General features: G+C 37.4%; 1 protein-coding gene across 6 annotated transcripts in view; it reads right to left on the bottom strand.

Moving 5' to 3' along the window:
• Positions 1 to 16,405, bottom strand: part of UTRN (utrophin) — a 540,243-nt gene that overhangs the window by 431,418 nt on the left and 92,420 nt on the right. For all 6 annotated transcript variants that reach the window (XM_043888655.1, XM_043888654.1, XM_043888656.1 and 3 more), the window contains one exon: positions 3,177 to 3,238. In XM_043888655.1, the coding sequence (XP_043744590.1) occupies positions 3,177 to 3,238 (62 nt within the window). The remainder of the gene's footprint in view (positions 1 to 3,176; positions 3,239 to 16,405) is intronic.

The following is a 16,405-nucleotide window of genomic DNA, read 5'->3' as shown; positions in this document are numbered from 1 at the left end:
CATTTTAGAGTCCACCACAATATACCAAAGGACATGGATAAAAAAGAAATGAAATAAAATCCGCTCCCTTCAATAGTACTTTTTTTCCCCTTGCTAACCTCTGGATTACCTAGTGACACCATACCCAATTACAACCTGATCCCAACTCAGCAAGAATCTGTGGGGAGTTTATGGAAATCTTCCAGTTCAGAACTTTTATTCCCTTTTCTGATCATGAGCGTGGAAGCAGCCCGACTTACAGAATTAAAACAACCAGAAGAAAGGAAACAGTGTGCTTGAAATTTAGTGTGACAGTTATGAGCTCTCCTCTTTATATCCAAATAATCATAAATCCTTTGATAACTGTGTTCTAGGCTCCTCCAGATTTCCTTCTAGACTTTGATTTCTTACCAGAAGTAATCAGAAAGGAAATGTTTCCAGGGGTAGCTCTACTTTGATATTTTTCTCCAAACAATCTTTTAATAGTAGCTATAATAAAAAAAAAAACTGTTCTTGAAAAAAAAAAAAACCTAATAGTGGTCTTAACAAAAATTGTTCTTGAAAACGATAACAAGCTTTTAGCTTCCATGTCAGTCTACATAACTGGACCTTTTACTATAACTGATAATGTTACTTAATCATTTCATTGTCTTGCTAATAATTACAAGCTTCCTGGGGCAAAGAATTTACATGGGACTTAAAGCCTTCATTTAATATTACAAAATAATATATACATTATAAATGTATACATTTAATTATCAAGTTCACTAAATAAACTATTCTAGAACTACTGGACTTTGTGTTCAGATCTTTTTAAAGGCATCAATGCTGTGCTATGTTTAGTTGCTCAGTTGTATCCAACTCTTTGAGACCCCATGGACTGTAGCCCACCAGGTTCCTCTGTCCATGGGATTCTCCAGGCAAGAGTACTGGAGTGGGTTGCCATGGCCTCCTCTAGGGGATCTTCCCAATTCAGGGATCAAACCCAGGTCTCCAGCATTGCAGGAGGATTCTTTACCATCTAAGCCACCAGGGACGCCCAAAGATCAATGACCCATGATAAATACTGATTTACTTCTTGAAAGAATTCAGAGGGGTATATGACCCACATGATCAGTAAATACTGAGAACCATCCAGTGAAGAAGAAGTCCCAGGACAATAACAGAAGTGAGGATATTTTTAAAGCTCAGAATGAAGCAGTACTTGGGCAGCATGGGTTCAAGAGTGTAACCTTGCATGTATCAGCCACGGCTATGGACCTGGAAAGGACGTGAATCTGCCGCGTGATGCCCCAGTTCAATGATCTATCATGTGCCGTTAAGGGAATGTCTTGTCTGGGTCAGATTCGTGGCAATGATGATGAGGTTAAACATTTTCAGTTATTTTGCTCAACTGTCGGCTCTATTCTACTTTTCCTCTTTTTGCATCCTACCGTACTATCTACGTTTCTCTAGTCTCACTAACAGGAACAAAAGTAATTCACCTAGTTTCAAATGTTACCTAAATGCAAACCTATTTACACTACAAAGTTTTCAAATCAATCTTCAAAATCAGCTCTAAGGTGATTCTTCCACAATGATTCAAGATGCTAAAAACGAGGTCTGCTTAACTTGCTCTGTCTAGAAAAGGACCATATTAACCTCAGTAATAGTCAAAATAGAGAATCTCACACAACTGAGCACTCATGAGACCCTTGGGATCAAATATCTCCTGTATAGACTCTCTTCGTTCCTAAAACCAGAATCTGGCCCAGAATCTGGTCCTCGAAGATGATTACTTCAAAAGTTTTGAATAATGTTGAACCCAAAGCATTCAGACGTTAACTGTACCTCTTGAACTAAACAAATAAAATTTTACCAAAAAACACCTATGTCTGCTTCAGAGTAATCCTACACACAAAACCATCAATTATGGAGTAATTCTCTTCCTTGACCCTCTATCAAAGTCAGGCAGTTTGCACATTCCTTACATTCTCAGAAGCAAGATAAAATGTCCCTCAACAAAAACTTGGAAAACCTAAAAATACACTGCAATCAAATAATCAACTGTAAATAGTGGGAAGTGGAACAACTTTTTAAACTGCACTGCAACTCAAAGTAAACTTAAAACATTCTGATTTTGCTTCAAAGAAATGCCAATGTTTATTTTCCTGACCTTTGCAACATTCTCAAATGGAAAAATAAGAAATTTTAAAATTAAAAACCCCAAAACAGCATTTCTCTGAGAAACCTTCAGTTTTTTGCATGGTCCTATAATCGAAAAATCTAACAATTCTTCTCCCATCTCAGATTAAGAAGACAAAATTCCAACTCCAATGACCAATGAATAATTATATTAGAACTAGTTTAAAAAGAGTAATATCAATTTCTCTCTTCAGCATTCTTGCTCCTAAAAAAATATTAATCAAAACTTGATTATGATCCAAGGGTTAGAAATGTTGACAAAGAACAGATTTGGGGGAAATAAATCAGGAAGTTCACAAGAAAAGAACCACAGGGCAGTAAACATTATTAGCCAGACCCATCAGTATGACTATCCCCAAACACTGCACAGGTAGAAAAGACTACCTGAATGATAGCAAATTGATTTTAACCAGGCAAAAATTAAATCATCATATTTTTAGCTAAGTAAGCACAAAAATTTCCCAATGAGATATTATTTCCTAAATGCACCAAGAAGTCACAAAATCCGAAGCAGCAAGCTAGCAGCTTTGTATCTAGAGAATGCTGTTGTTATTTTTTTAGTCACTGAGTTCTGTCCGACTCTTTTGCAACCCCATGGACTGTAGCCCACCAGCCTCCTCCGTCCATGGGATCCTCCAGGCAAGAATGCTGGAGTGGGTTGCCATTTTCTTCTCCAGGGTATCTTCCTGACCCAGGGATTGAACCCGTGTCTCTTGCATCTCCTGCACTAGAAGGCGGATTCTTTACTGCTAAGCCACCGGGGAAGCCCCTAGAGAATGTTAGATAAAAACACAGAGCTTTTTACACCATGAATGTTTATATCATGACTTTTTTACACCAGAATTTCCGTTTAAACTTATTATAGAGAGTAAACGAAAAATAAATGTATCTGTATACTCTGAAGATTTCTGTTAGGTCACATTTCCTGGGGAAAATTCACTGCACCTCCAACCAAACTCTATCAACCAGAATGAGGCATCTGAATCATCAAAGTTTTTGAAAGTCTCCATTACCTTTGAAAATCGAGCATTTATCCATTTGGTAAAGGTTTTCTTCTGCACATCATTGTGTTCATCTGTGGGAGGGAAAAGTAGAGAGAAGGGAAAATATTAGAGTTTATAATTTTACTTAGGTGCTAAATAAGATTATCTCCATCCTGGAGAGTTTTACATTGTCTATTAGTAGAGTTCCTGAGGCACAATGATCCACAGTTAATGAAGAAGGGATGACTGATGAGTTCAATATGTATGGAGTCTGCTAACAAATACCCATAGCAGAGGAAGGCCCAGACACCTTTCCAGAGAAGCTGGCTTTCTCACCCCACATCTCAGCATATTGCCACCAACCATTAAATCCACGTTCATGAGAAAAGAATCAAGACCTTGCTTTCAAAGCACTATATACATATACACATAGACTTTCTGTTGCATTTTGTTTAAATACAGTTTCAGCATGACAAAAATGTTATAGCGTGTTCAAGACAAAAAATGGAAGTTCTCTTTTAAAAAAAACTAAGAAACTCATGATTCCCCCCTTTTCATACAATTCCTATAGAACAAAAACTACTATGAAGTTTATAGCTAATTCTGTAACCCGTTTTCCTGTATTAAGACCGACATGACAAAGTTTTAATGATCTTATCTTTGTGTTTTTTTTGTGTGAAATTTATTTATTTTTTTATTTTTTATTAGTTGGAGGCTAATTACTTCACAACATTTCAGTGGGTTTTGTCATACATTGATATGAATCAGCCATAGAGTTACACGCATTCCCCATCCCATGATCTTATCTTTGAAAGCAATCTACACCCACCACTGGGCACATAGCCTGAGGAAACCATAACTGAAAAAGATACCTGCACTTCAGTGTTCATTGCAGCACTATTTACAACAGCTAGGACAAGGAAGCAACCTAGATGTCCACAAGTGGATGAATGGATAAAAAAGTTCTGGTACATATATATACAGTGGAATATTACTCAGCCATAAAAAGGAACGCAACTGAGTTAGTGCCAATGAGGTGGATGAACTCAGAGCCTACTAGACGGAGTGAAGTAAGTCAGAAAGAGAAAGACAAATATCATATATCAACACATATATAAGGAATCTAGAAAAATGGTACTGATGAACATATCTGCAGGGCAGCAATGGAGATGCAGACGTAGAGAACACACTTGTGGACACAGGGTGGGAAGAATCGAGAGAGTGGCATTAAAACATATACATTACCATATGAAAAACAGACAGCCAGTGGAAACTTACACAGGGAGCTTAAATCCTACGCTCTGTGACAACCCAGAGGGGTGGGAGGGGATGGGAGATGGGAAGGAGGTTTAAGAGGGAGGGGACGCACATATACCTATGGCTGATTCACGCTGATATACGGCAGAAACCAACATAATACTGTAAAGCAATTATCCTCCAATTAAAAATAAACAACCTCCCTAAAAAAATAAAAAGGAATCTACACATTTTACAAGCAGAGAAATCACAGCAGTTTTTTGTTTTTGTTTTTGTTTTTTTTTTAATGACTAACTTTGGCTTGAATTACAAATTCATTTTTCAGGTCAAACAAAAAAAAAATTGACCTTAAAAAATCTAAAGCATCCTGAACTTCTTGAAGATGGGCAAAGTGATCTAGTTAGGTACAAGGAAGTCATGTAAAATGGGAGTTAATAATGCAAGGCCCTGTGAGGGCTGGTGGATACAAGTGGAAATACTTGGCAAAGAACTGACATTGAGCTCTTTGCTGTTATTCTAGTTATAATTATTATTATAGCATATGTGTGAACAAGACAAAAATATCCATGTTACCTACCCTTTCTGTTACTTCTAATCATACCTTCTTCAATTGTTCCTCAATTATCTGTTAAAATGAGCAACAGTCATTGTTGGCATAAATCCTATAAAGGAGCATGTTAACCATCTCTGAGTTGTTCTAAAAGCTGTGTAAGGAGTATCTGGAATAATGCAGAAAGCTTGTGGTACTATCTGACCGCCCCCCCAAACACACACACCTTATTCCACTACTGTCTATGTAAGGAATATTTGGAACAATGCAGAAACTTTGTGGTACTATCTGAACACACACACACACACACACACACACACCTTGTTCCACCACTGTCCATGTAAGGAATATTTGGAACAATGCAGAAACTCTGTGGTACTATCTGAACACACACACACACCTTGTTCCATTACTGTCCACTCTGCCAGGCTGCTTCCTACAGGAGAACAGTAAAATAGTAACGGAGAAGGCTCAAGTGCGCTCTGCCCTCAATGCATCAATTTCAAAGAACTGCCTTCAACACAGACCTCCTCACTCGTCTCTAATAGCATAATTACAAGTTTAACCACAACTTCACCAAGTTACTGGTATCTTTGGGCCTTATTCTGCTCTGGAAAGAGAGCTTGTAATTAAAAGGTCACTCCTGGAATAAATATAGCAACAGTTTCAGAAAAGAGTGCCCTTCTACAGATCCATAAAGGTAACTGGAGACTGACTCTGAAACACAAAGAGGGCAATGGATGAAAAAACTTCTAAGAAACTTCGTGTTGTCAACTGAGCTAAGACTTAGCCTTTCACAAAGGACAACACAGTCAGCATCAGCCTCAATTTCAGGCTTTCTACCATCTGATCAATGCCACATATGAGCCATTTATTAACCAAGAGGACTTGCTGACACACTCTGAATGTCCCAGCCTTGACCATCACATTGAAGAGAGACAGAGCTGGGATTATACACAGTATGTAAGGCAAGAGGAAGACACATCAGCCGGCACAGTGCTATACCAGCCCACCACTATGAATTTAATCTTAAATATCAGTGTTCAGAGTACTGGGCAAATTATTCTGCTGTGAACAAAAATATATATAACGGTCATAAATATTACATTTTCTCAGTTCCATAAAATTCATTGAATTTAATAATTTTTACCAAATTATTGGGAATTTGGGAAATTCTGAGAAGCAAGTTTTATTTCACATTTTATTTCTGTTTTATTTTTCTACATTTCTACATTTTTTAACCTCTTTGCTGAGCATTTAACCTTCTTACTTTCAAAAAAACATGTTAAAATAGCTAATAAATACTATATGGGTTCCTCTCCAGAGATAATGTAAACAAAGAAATGAGTACCTATCACCTTATCAAATGATGATTCTGCAGTACTAAGTCATTTCAGTCATGTCTGAGTCTTTGCAACCCCATGGACTATAGCTCACCAGGCTCCTTTGTCCATGTGATTCTCCAGGCAAGAGTACTGAAATGGGTTGCCATGCCCTCCTCCAGGGGATCTTCCCGACCCAGGGATCAAACCCTTGTCTCCTGAGTCTCCTCCATTGGCAGGCAGGTTCTTTATCACTAGTGCCACCTGGAGAGCCCCCAGATGATAACTAAGAACCTTCAATTGTATCACATATAGAATGAGATCAACTATTTAAAATAGGTTCCCATCATACAGAGATGTTTGTAAAAATTAGAAGTTAATGTTTCTATAATAGTCTTTATCTTTGGTTCAAATAAAAGTCTGAACATGTGCCTAATTAAGTAAATGATATGAAATGAAGTTATTGTTGTTTAGTTGTGAAGTCATGTCCAATTCTTTTACGACTCCATGGATTACAGCCCGCCAGGTTCCTCTGTTCACGGGATTTCCCAGGCAAGAGTACTGGAATGGGCTACCATTTCCTTCTCCAGGGTATCTTTCCACCCAGGGATCAAACCCACGTCTCCTGCATTGGCAGGCAGGTTCTTCACCCCTGAGCCATCAGAAATAAAGTAGTGCCTTGTAAAAGATAAAATGTCTTGCATTCAAACTTTTAAAAAATACTCCAAACTTTATAAACACTCTTCTTTATTCATTTTCCTGATACAGTTAAAGGGGAAAAGAGGGATTTACATCTCAATAAGCCTTGATTTCACATTTCCCTTTTCACATACACACACACACACACACACAAACACACAAACCTCTTGTTTTCTATCAGATATTAATTCAGTAAAGGAATAGGAATTAGCCTGCAGTTTTTCAATTATGAGTTTTTTTAATGTAACAAATTTGGAACACTTACTTACTAGTATAGAACTGCCCTCTACACCACAAAAAATTAAGCTAACAACCTTGGCCCAAGTCAGTGTTTCAGGGCGACAGAAATTTGCTGGCAAAGTTGGTAGCATGACAACTAAAATCCTAAATCACGCTATTATGATCAGCCATTTTGATCATATATATAGAAATTTATACCAAATTTCAAATCTCAAATTTGTTCAACTCTCCATTACAAGTAGTTATTTTAATGTTTCCAAAATAAAAATGTGTAAGCAGACAATACAAATTTACAGATAACTGGATTATTTATATGTGTATTAAGTGAGTATAATTTACATGCTAAATTTATTCTTTCAGGTTTTCAAACAAGTGTTTTCTTTACATTTGAATTTTAGAAAAAACATCTAACTTTTGAAAGGCCTTTCTTGGCTTAGTAAATCTTACCCATTAATGACCTTTCTCCATTAGGGGGACAAACACGGGACTGAATTAGGAGAAGAAAAATGTGTTAAATCCCTTAAGGCTGATTTTCCAAATTCTTCCTCTAAATATTTTGCTCTTCTTAAAATGCTTTTGACAAGCTCACACAGATCCAAGGGCCGCTGCCCAGCCTGGAATTTTATTTTTGTGATGGGTAAGAGAAGTGAAGCAAGAAACATCAACAAAATTGCCTGATAAATCTTCCAGGAAACTAGCTTAAATTTTTTTCTCACTTCACCAGCTCAAGGGCACATCAAAAATTCTTTTAGCAGAACCTAGAAATGAATCTCAATTTAAATCTTAATCTATAATGTTTCTGTAAAAAATAATAATAATAATCCAACACTACAACCATAAAACAAAATTCTGTATTTCCATAGGTCTATCTATATGTATATAGTATGAACACAAACTTCGGATAATTGCTGTAGAATATCATGTGGTTTCTCCCTTCACCCCGCTGGTTCACAAGTCTGTTCCCTATGTCTTTGTTTTCATGCTGCCCTGCAGATACATTCATCAGTACCATCTTTCTAGATTCCTCATAAATGAGTTAATATATATTTGTCTTTCTGACTTACTTCACTCTGTATAATAGGCTCTAGGTTCATCCACCTCATGAGAACTGACTCAAATGTGTCCCTTTTCATGGCTGAGTAATATTCCATTTTACCTATGTACCACAGCTTCTCTACTGATCCATCTGTTGGCAGACATCTAGGTTGCTTTCATGTCCTAGCTATTGAAAACAGTGCTGAGGTGAACACTGGGGAATCTGTGTCTTTTTCAGTTATGGTTTTCTCAGGATATATGTCCAGTAGTGGGACTGTTGGGTCACTGGGTAGCTTTAGTCCTAGTTTTTTAAGGAATCTCCATAGAGATTGCCTTTTTCTTTCTTTTTTTTTTTTGAGATTGCCTTTTTTAAAAAATATCTTTCTGCAGATATAATTCACATACCATACAAGTCAGCCATTTCAAGCATGCAATTTAATGAGTTTTGGTATATTAAAATGTCAATGTTTAAAATTGTGTAGAATATATATAACATAAAATCTGCTACTTTAATTTATTAAAGTACTCAATTTGGTAACATCAATTTCATTTACAATGTTGTGCAACCATTCTCATTACTTACAAAATTTTTCATCCACCAAAACAGAAATTCTGTAACCATTTAGCAACACTTCTGCCATTCCCCTATTTCCCAGGCCCTGGTAACCTCTAACCCACTTTCCAATTCTATGCATTTAACCCATCTTAATATTTCACAGACGTGAATTCACACAACATCTGTCCCTTGGTGTCTGACTTATTTCACTTAGCATAATGTTTTCAAGATTCATTCATGTTGTAGTATGTTTCAGAACCTCATTTCTTTTTTGTGGCTAGTTATAGTATATAGTAGTCATTGTATGTATATGCCACATTTTTTTACCCATTCATCTATTGATAGACACTTGGGTTGTTTCTATCTTTCAGCGATTATAAATAATGCTACAATGAAAACTGTACACTAGCGTCTGTTCCAATCCCTGCTTTCAGTTCCCCTGGATATACACCTAGGAGTGGAATTGCTGGGTCATATGGTAATTCTATCTTTAGATTTTTGAGGAACTACTAAAATGTTCTCCATAGCAGGTGCATTATTTTATACTCCCACTAGCAAAGAGTCCCTTATATAGCATGGTGTTGTATTTGCATATGACCGACATCCATCTTCCCATATACTCCAGGTCATCTTCAGGTTACTTAATAAAGTACCTAATAGAATGTACCTAAGAATAATAATAATACCTAATGATCTTCCTGGGTTGGGAATATCCCCCGGAGAAGGAAATGGCAACCCACTCCAGTATCCCTGCCTGGAAAATCCACGGACAGAGGAGCCTGGTGGGCTGCAGTCCACGGGGTCGCAAAGAGTCGGGCATGACTGAGCGACTAACGCTACTACACTACTAGCGATGTACATGGGTTTCAAATTCTCCACATCCTCACTAACACTTTCTTTTTTTAAATTATTATTATTATAGCCATCATAGTAAGTGTGAAGTGGTATGTAATGGTCTGTATTTGCATTTCTCTAATGACTTAGTGATGCTGACCATAAAAAGGCATTTTGGAAACTCAAAAATTACCAAGCAAAATGTCCTAAATTTTTAAATTTCCTGAAGACTCTAAACTAGCCCAAGTCCAAAAGCATGCTACTACAAAGTGGCTAGGATTCAGAGACAGCTCTTTTGCACTTAATCCACACAAGATTGCAGAACAACTCATTTATTCCTCGAAGAATTATTTTCAGAATTTGGTATAACCATTAATTCCTGTCCATCCTCTAATTCTAGAGTGTATTTACCTCTTACCTATTTTCTCCTTGATGAGTTCCTCATGCTTTTTAAATGAATGTATAGGAATACAGGAGGAAATGTTTTCCTACTTTCATTCTTTATAGCTGCTAATCTTAACTGAAGAGTGTCTGTAAGTCCTACAGGCACCGGGCATTGGCTGAAACCTTCATTGTGGAAGTATCCTTTGGAAAAACTCTTTACATCTTAGATATAAACATATTATATGTGTTGCTAATGCAGAAGAACAAGGAGAAAGAAACTGTAAACTGTACATACAAAACTCTTCACTTTGGACTTCTGTCCTGAGAGTAAGAGAGTTTTATTAAAATCACTGGAAATATAGCAGAATAAGGAGAGGTTATTTAGGAGGAGCTGAATGAGTCATAAAGATGATGAGTCACTGTCATGAAAAGTCTACAGAAAATTAATTTTTTCTTAATGACTGACAAAATTAGACTAATTAAATTTTTTTCTGCAAACTCTGATTCTTCACTTTATTCCAGCTAAATAAAGATCTGTTGTGTTTTAAAAACTGTCTTCAGTTCAGTTCAGTCGCTCAATTGTGTTTGACTCTTTGTGACCCCATGAACCGCAACATTACCAGGCCTCCCTGTCCATCACCAACTCCCGGAGTCTACCCAAACTCATGTCCATTAAGTCGGTGATGCCATCCAACCATCTCATCCTCTCATTCCCTTCGCCTCCTACCCTGTCTACGAACCCTCAAAAAACTATTTCCTAAAAATATATCTCAAGATGTAGAAAATCCATGCAAGTAAGTTTCCATGAAAATTCTCTTAAAGAATCCCCAGGCACATTTTTAAGTTGACAACTAATATTTATAGTCAGTTTAAATACTGAAACAGACAAAAGTCCTAGCACACTGTTAATGAGGTGCAAACCTAGATCATTCAATTATAGAAAATGCCTCCTCTATTCCCTAATTGGCAAAACTAACTCCTCATTGTCAAACTAATCAGCTAAATCAGACATAATTTCTGACATGGAAAGTCTGACTTTATTTTTCGATTTAAAGACACAGTTGGATTTTAAATATTCCATAATAAAGAACCTACAATTTTAAAAAATTAAAATGAAATAAAATAAAAACCACTTTCAGGGAATTCCCTTGTGGTCCAGTAATTAGGACTCAGGGTTTTCACTACCAGGGCCTGGATTCAATTCCTGGTTGGGGAACTAAGATCAGACAAGCCTCGCAGTGCGGTCAGATAAATAAATAAAATTTCAAAAAACTTTAAAAAATTAAAACTACTTTCACATGTACTCCAGGGCAACAACTCAATTCAGAATTCTGATTCTAAGGCGAGCGGATGGATAAACGGATGGATGAATGGATGGATGGGAGGACAGAAAGAGGCACAACACCTGGCCCCAGGTACAATAAGTCACTGACTATTTTAATAATTCTTAAGGAAGTGTTCTTTGCTTTGCATTCTTAAACTGCCCTGTGTTTGGAGCCTCACAATAATGCAGCCCAGTAAGATGGATGGAGGGTAAGAAGTATGCCCTCCTCTTGAAAACTTCAGGAGGAGAATCCTAGAAGGAAAGACAGGAAAGCAGAAAGCAGGTAGGTACCTAAGATGCCCCCTCACGTGGCTTAAACAGCTTGGAAAAGTTGGCCACAAGGGGACACACACATTCCAGTGGGCAAACCACTCTAGGGGCTTGCTCACAGTTGTCCCAACCGAAGATAACACTCCAGAGATGATGAGCTGTAATTTAATTAAAAGGCTAAACTCCAGAGGTGGCTGCTACAAAGGCATCAATTATCTTTGTTTCCATTAACACCAGAGCCTTTGCTAATTAATTTAATGAATGTGAGAAATGTGCTTTTTCTGTGGCTTGAGAACTGGCATAATTAGAAGGTTGGAAACAATCTCCCACTAGTGACTTTAGTGTTATTCAATGAATGTGAATGGGCCAAAATATTTTACAGACGTGTCCGAACATCAATCAAACAACTGAAATCTAACAAGTCTAGGAGGCCCTGCCCTCGGCCATGAGCTGGGAGGGTCCTAGTTATCCAGCGCTGTCTATAAGTCTACCTAAATTGTTTCTCTAAACCAGCACTGTCCAACAGAAAGACACATAATTTTAAATTTTCTAGTAGCCACATTAAAAAAAAAAAAGAGGTAAAAATAATTTTAGTAATGTTATTTAACCCAATATATCCAAAATAGTATCATTTCAACATATATTCAATATTTTTAAAACTATTATCTTAACATTCTTTTTTCTTACTGTCTTTGAAATTCAGTGTGTATCTCACACCTTTAGCATGTTTCAGCTTGGACCAGTCACAACGGGCTTCACACTGCATTGCACAGGTCTAGAATATTGCTGCATCTCTTGCAACTAAAACCTCATGTCCTTCAAAAGGAGAGGGCACCAAGCTCATGAAACAGGCTGAATGAACTTTGTTTGAGCCTGCTTGCTAATAATGATTGTTTAATGAATGCCAATGTGCACGCCAGTTATGGTCCAAAAGTTGCCTTCATTTTAACCCTGATGGTGGGACAATGGTTACCCTTCACACCCTATTTTAAGCACTTGGAGCTAGTATTATTGAGCAAAAATAAAGCAGAAATTTTCAGTTGGGCATGACCAAATTGGTCTTGTTCATTCTGTAAGACTTTTAGTCCAAGAAATAGACAGTAAGGATAGGAAATATTTCTAAGTTGTTCTTACATTCATCATTTAGTTTTAATATTTTCTTCTTTTTCAATGGAAATTAATTGTTCATCTATTTTGAGGAAAACATTGTACAAAGAAACAGATGGTGACACTTACTGAGCACCAGACAAATTCTATTGGTCCCAAAAAAGATCCAAGTGCTGATTTTAAGAAGCTATCAAGGGGAGGTGTGTCAAGAAGAATTGGGAGACGGGCGTGAGGCAAGTACATAAGTAACAGATGGACAATTATAACTAATATATTAGGTGTGTGTGTTAGTTGCTCAGTCATGTCCAACTCTTTGTGACCATAGCCCAACAGGCTCCTCTGTCCACAGGATTTCCCAGGCAAGAATATTGGAGTCGGTTACCATTCCCTTCTCCAGGGGATCTTCCCGACCCAGGGATCGAACCCAGATCTCCCACATTGCAAGCAGATTCTTTACCATCTGAGCCACCAGGGATGCCCATATATTAGGTACAAATATATTTATAAATTCAGAGGAAAATGTTTCTTCTTGGTGGAGGGGAGGAGGAGATCAGGGAAGAATTCAAGCGAAAAGATACATTTGAATTAGGCCTTGAATTGACATGTTAAAAGCATATATAAATGGTGGGGGGTGGGGGGGAGGGCATTCGTGGAAGACACCAGCTGAAGCAAACAAAGTCTTAGAGGCATGAAAAGAACAGGACAGGCAAATAAAAATGCAAGCCCTTTCTCTAGCTGGATGATTATGGACCAGAGGTGCAATGCTCCAGACTCCTCTGTCCATGGGATTCTCCAGGAAAGAATATTGGAGTGGGTTGCCATGCCCTCCTCCAAGGGATCTTCCTGACCCAGGGATCAAACCCACGTCTCATGTCTCCTGCATTGGCATGAGGGTTCTTTACCAGTAGCGCCACCTGGGAAGCCCAGAAGGTCAGTAGTGTCTCTATATTAATAGAGAAAAAAAAGCACCGGAAGAGAAATGGATTAGGAAAGGAAATTCTCTTCACCTAATGAGTTAGAGGTTAGCAGGATATTTGGGTGAAGATACCAAGCAGGATTAGGGCAAACGGGAGAGAGTCTTCACATAGAGGAGACCATCTCAGAAGCTCAAGTTTTCAGAAGACATATCCCACAGTTTGAAAGAAAGTTATCGGAACTGCTGGGGAAAATGAGGCCTGAAAAAAAGATAAGTGAACTTAACCCCTAAGACCAGCCGGCATACGATGCTATGAGGGAACAGGGAAGCTGGGCTGGCAGACCCGCAAATTATTACAAGTTTCCTGGTGCAATATGACAATATCTATATTAAAATATTTTTAAATTACATAACCATTGACCCAGAAATTCTGAGAATTCATCTTACGAAATCATTAGACACACAAATATTTAGATATCTTTAAAAGGATGTTTTTCAAAACATTCTTCATAATTGCAAAAAACATTAAAGTTATTCTAAATGTTCACCCTTGGGCATTATTTAGAAGTATATTTTCATACATAAATGCAAACATCAAAAGTGATACTAAAGAAGAATATATTAAGACCATGGGAAGATTTTTCACACTATATTAAGGAATAAAAGCGCAGGCCGAAGAGTACACACAATGAGTCATTTATATAATATGACCCAAAAGGCAAGAGCCAAAACATTAGCACTGTTTATTTCTCAGAAGAGCCTGAGAGACTCTTATAGTCTACTATATTTTTAATTTCTGAAATACATAATATTCTACACATAATACACATAATTTTCTTTAAAACACTGACCCTGCAAAAGGTATGTTTTTCTCCATTTCAATGTGCACAAGTAGAAAGGTTAGAGAATTTAGCAGCTATAAAAATAAACCAGGCTGGGAGGAGGCCTGCCTGCCTGTCGGTCTGCTTTGAACGGGGATGGTGAGAATAAAGAGACTTCCGTGTGTTTGTAATTACACGCAGACAGGAAGGATCTAGTGGGGAGGGAGAGATGGTAGATGCCAACACTCAGTACCCGAGAAGGGTTCCCTCAGGGAGCCAAACCCCAGAGGATGAATGAGAGAAATGTATCAGAAACCACACTTTCTAAATTAGATGTAGTTAAGGGCACATATTTCTAAAAATGAAATTCTCCAGGTTAAATTGCTTTTACTTGTATCTGCCTGTCCAGTGAGTTTTCCACTCCAGTCTGAAGAGATTATCAGACAGATGTAAAATAAAGGTGCTAAGTTGGTCCCTCTCTCCCCACCTTCTAGTCTATTCACTGTGGAAACACTGTTGAAGAGGAAGTTCCATCATTTAAAATACACCATTTGCAATAAATTCAAGTATATCTAAGCAAAATGATCAGTGTACTGATCAGTTAGGAAGATGAGAAGATAAAATGTAAGATTAAGCAAAACAGAATGTTAACCATAGTTCAGGGCTTCCCTCATAGCTCAGTTGGTAAAGGATCTGCCTGCAATGCAGGAGACCTAGGTTCAATTCCTGGGTCGGGAAGATCCCCTGGAGCAGGAAACAGCAACCCACTCCAGCATTCTTGCCTGGAGAATCCCATGGACAGAGGAGCCTGTCAGGCTACAGTCCATGGGGTCAAAAGAGTCAGACACAACTTAGAACTAAAGAGAAGAGAGATCCACAGTTCACACAAGCTACCTAGACTTTATAAAAAGCCTAATATTATACTCACTTTGAGAAAAAGAACATATACCTGGGAGAAAAAGAAGTATTTGTCCTTTGTTCATGTACTCTGATGAAATACCATGTAGTGCAAATGCAATTTTTAAATTAAAAAAAAAAAATCCAGTATATCAGAAGTAGCTTTTTGAACTTTTTTTCTCTATTTTAGAATGTTTTAACATTGAGCCACAACAAGTTAAAATCAAGATGTAAGATAATTTTTAAAAAAGGAAATCATTTTATTAAATTTTCAAAATGGCAAGTCCATTAAAATACAATCCTTTACCCAAGATAAATATTTATAATAAGCAGGAAGAAAATGCCAGAAAGGAACACTATGTTTCCCCTTAAAAACTCAGGGGTAAAGATTTTTCCCATGAACCTCAGAGTTAGGAAATCAGCCCGTGAAACACAGCACTCTTTGCTTAAAGGTATATAAATTGAAAGTTAATAAACAAAACAAATTAAATATAGCCTTATGTTGAAAAATGCATATTTCCTCATTTTCAGTTTACATAACTAGTTAAGTTCACAGGAGTTATTAACAATTTTTATTGAAAAGCTTGTTCAGGTAGGGTTAGACAAAGGAGCTAAAAGATAATATCTAGAGTATGAACAAGATAAGAAACCACTCCCCAGCACACTAAAGTTATCGTCTATGATCATTTATCCTCTAAAATCACTGTTGAAAATTAGGATCCTGCTTCAAATTAGCACTGTCTTTATTTAATAGTTATAATGTGGGTCTGATTTTTTTGCTGTTTATAAAAATTCAGTCTGGAATTGCAAACTTGGCAATTATTTCTGTATATCATAGCTCTTCCTTCTCTTTGTCTTAAATGTACCGCATTAAAGCATCAAAGTGGGCTTCCCTGGTGGCTCAGATAGTAAAGAATCTGCCTGCAATGTAGGAGGCCGGGGTTCGATCCCTGGGTTGGGAAGATCCCCTGGAGAAGGGAATGGTAACCCACTCCAGTATTCTTACTTGGAAAATCCCATACAGGGAGGAGCCTGGCAGACTACAGT

This window comes from Cervus elaphus, chromosome 26 (genome assembly GCF_910594005.1).
Source record: "Cervus elaphus chromosome 26, mCerEla1.1, whole genome shotgun sequence".
Classification (NCBI taxonomy): Eukaryota; Metazoa; Chordata; class Mammalia; order Artiodactyla; family Cervidae; genus Cervus; species Cervus elaphus.
Note: the sequence above shows the minus strand (reverse complement) of the source record. Positions and strands in the feature narration are given on the sequence as shown.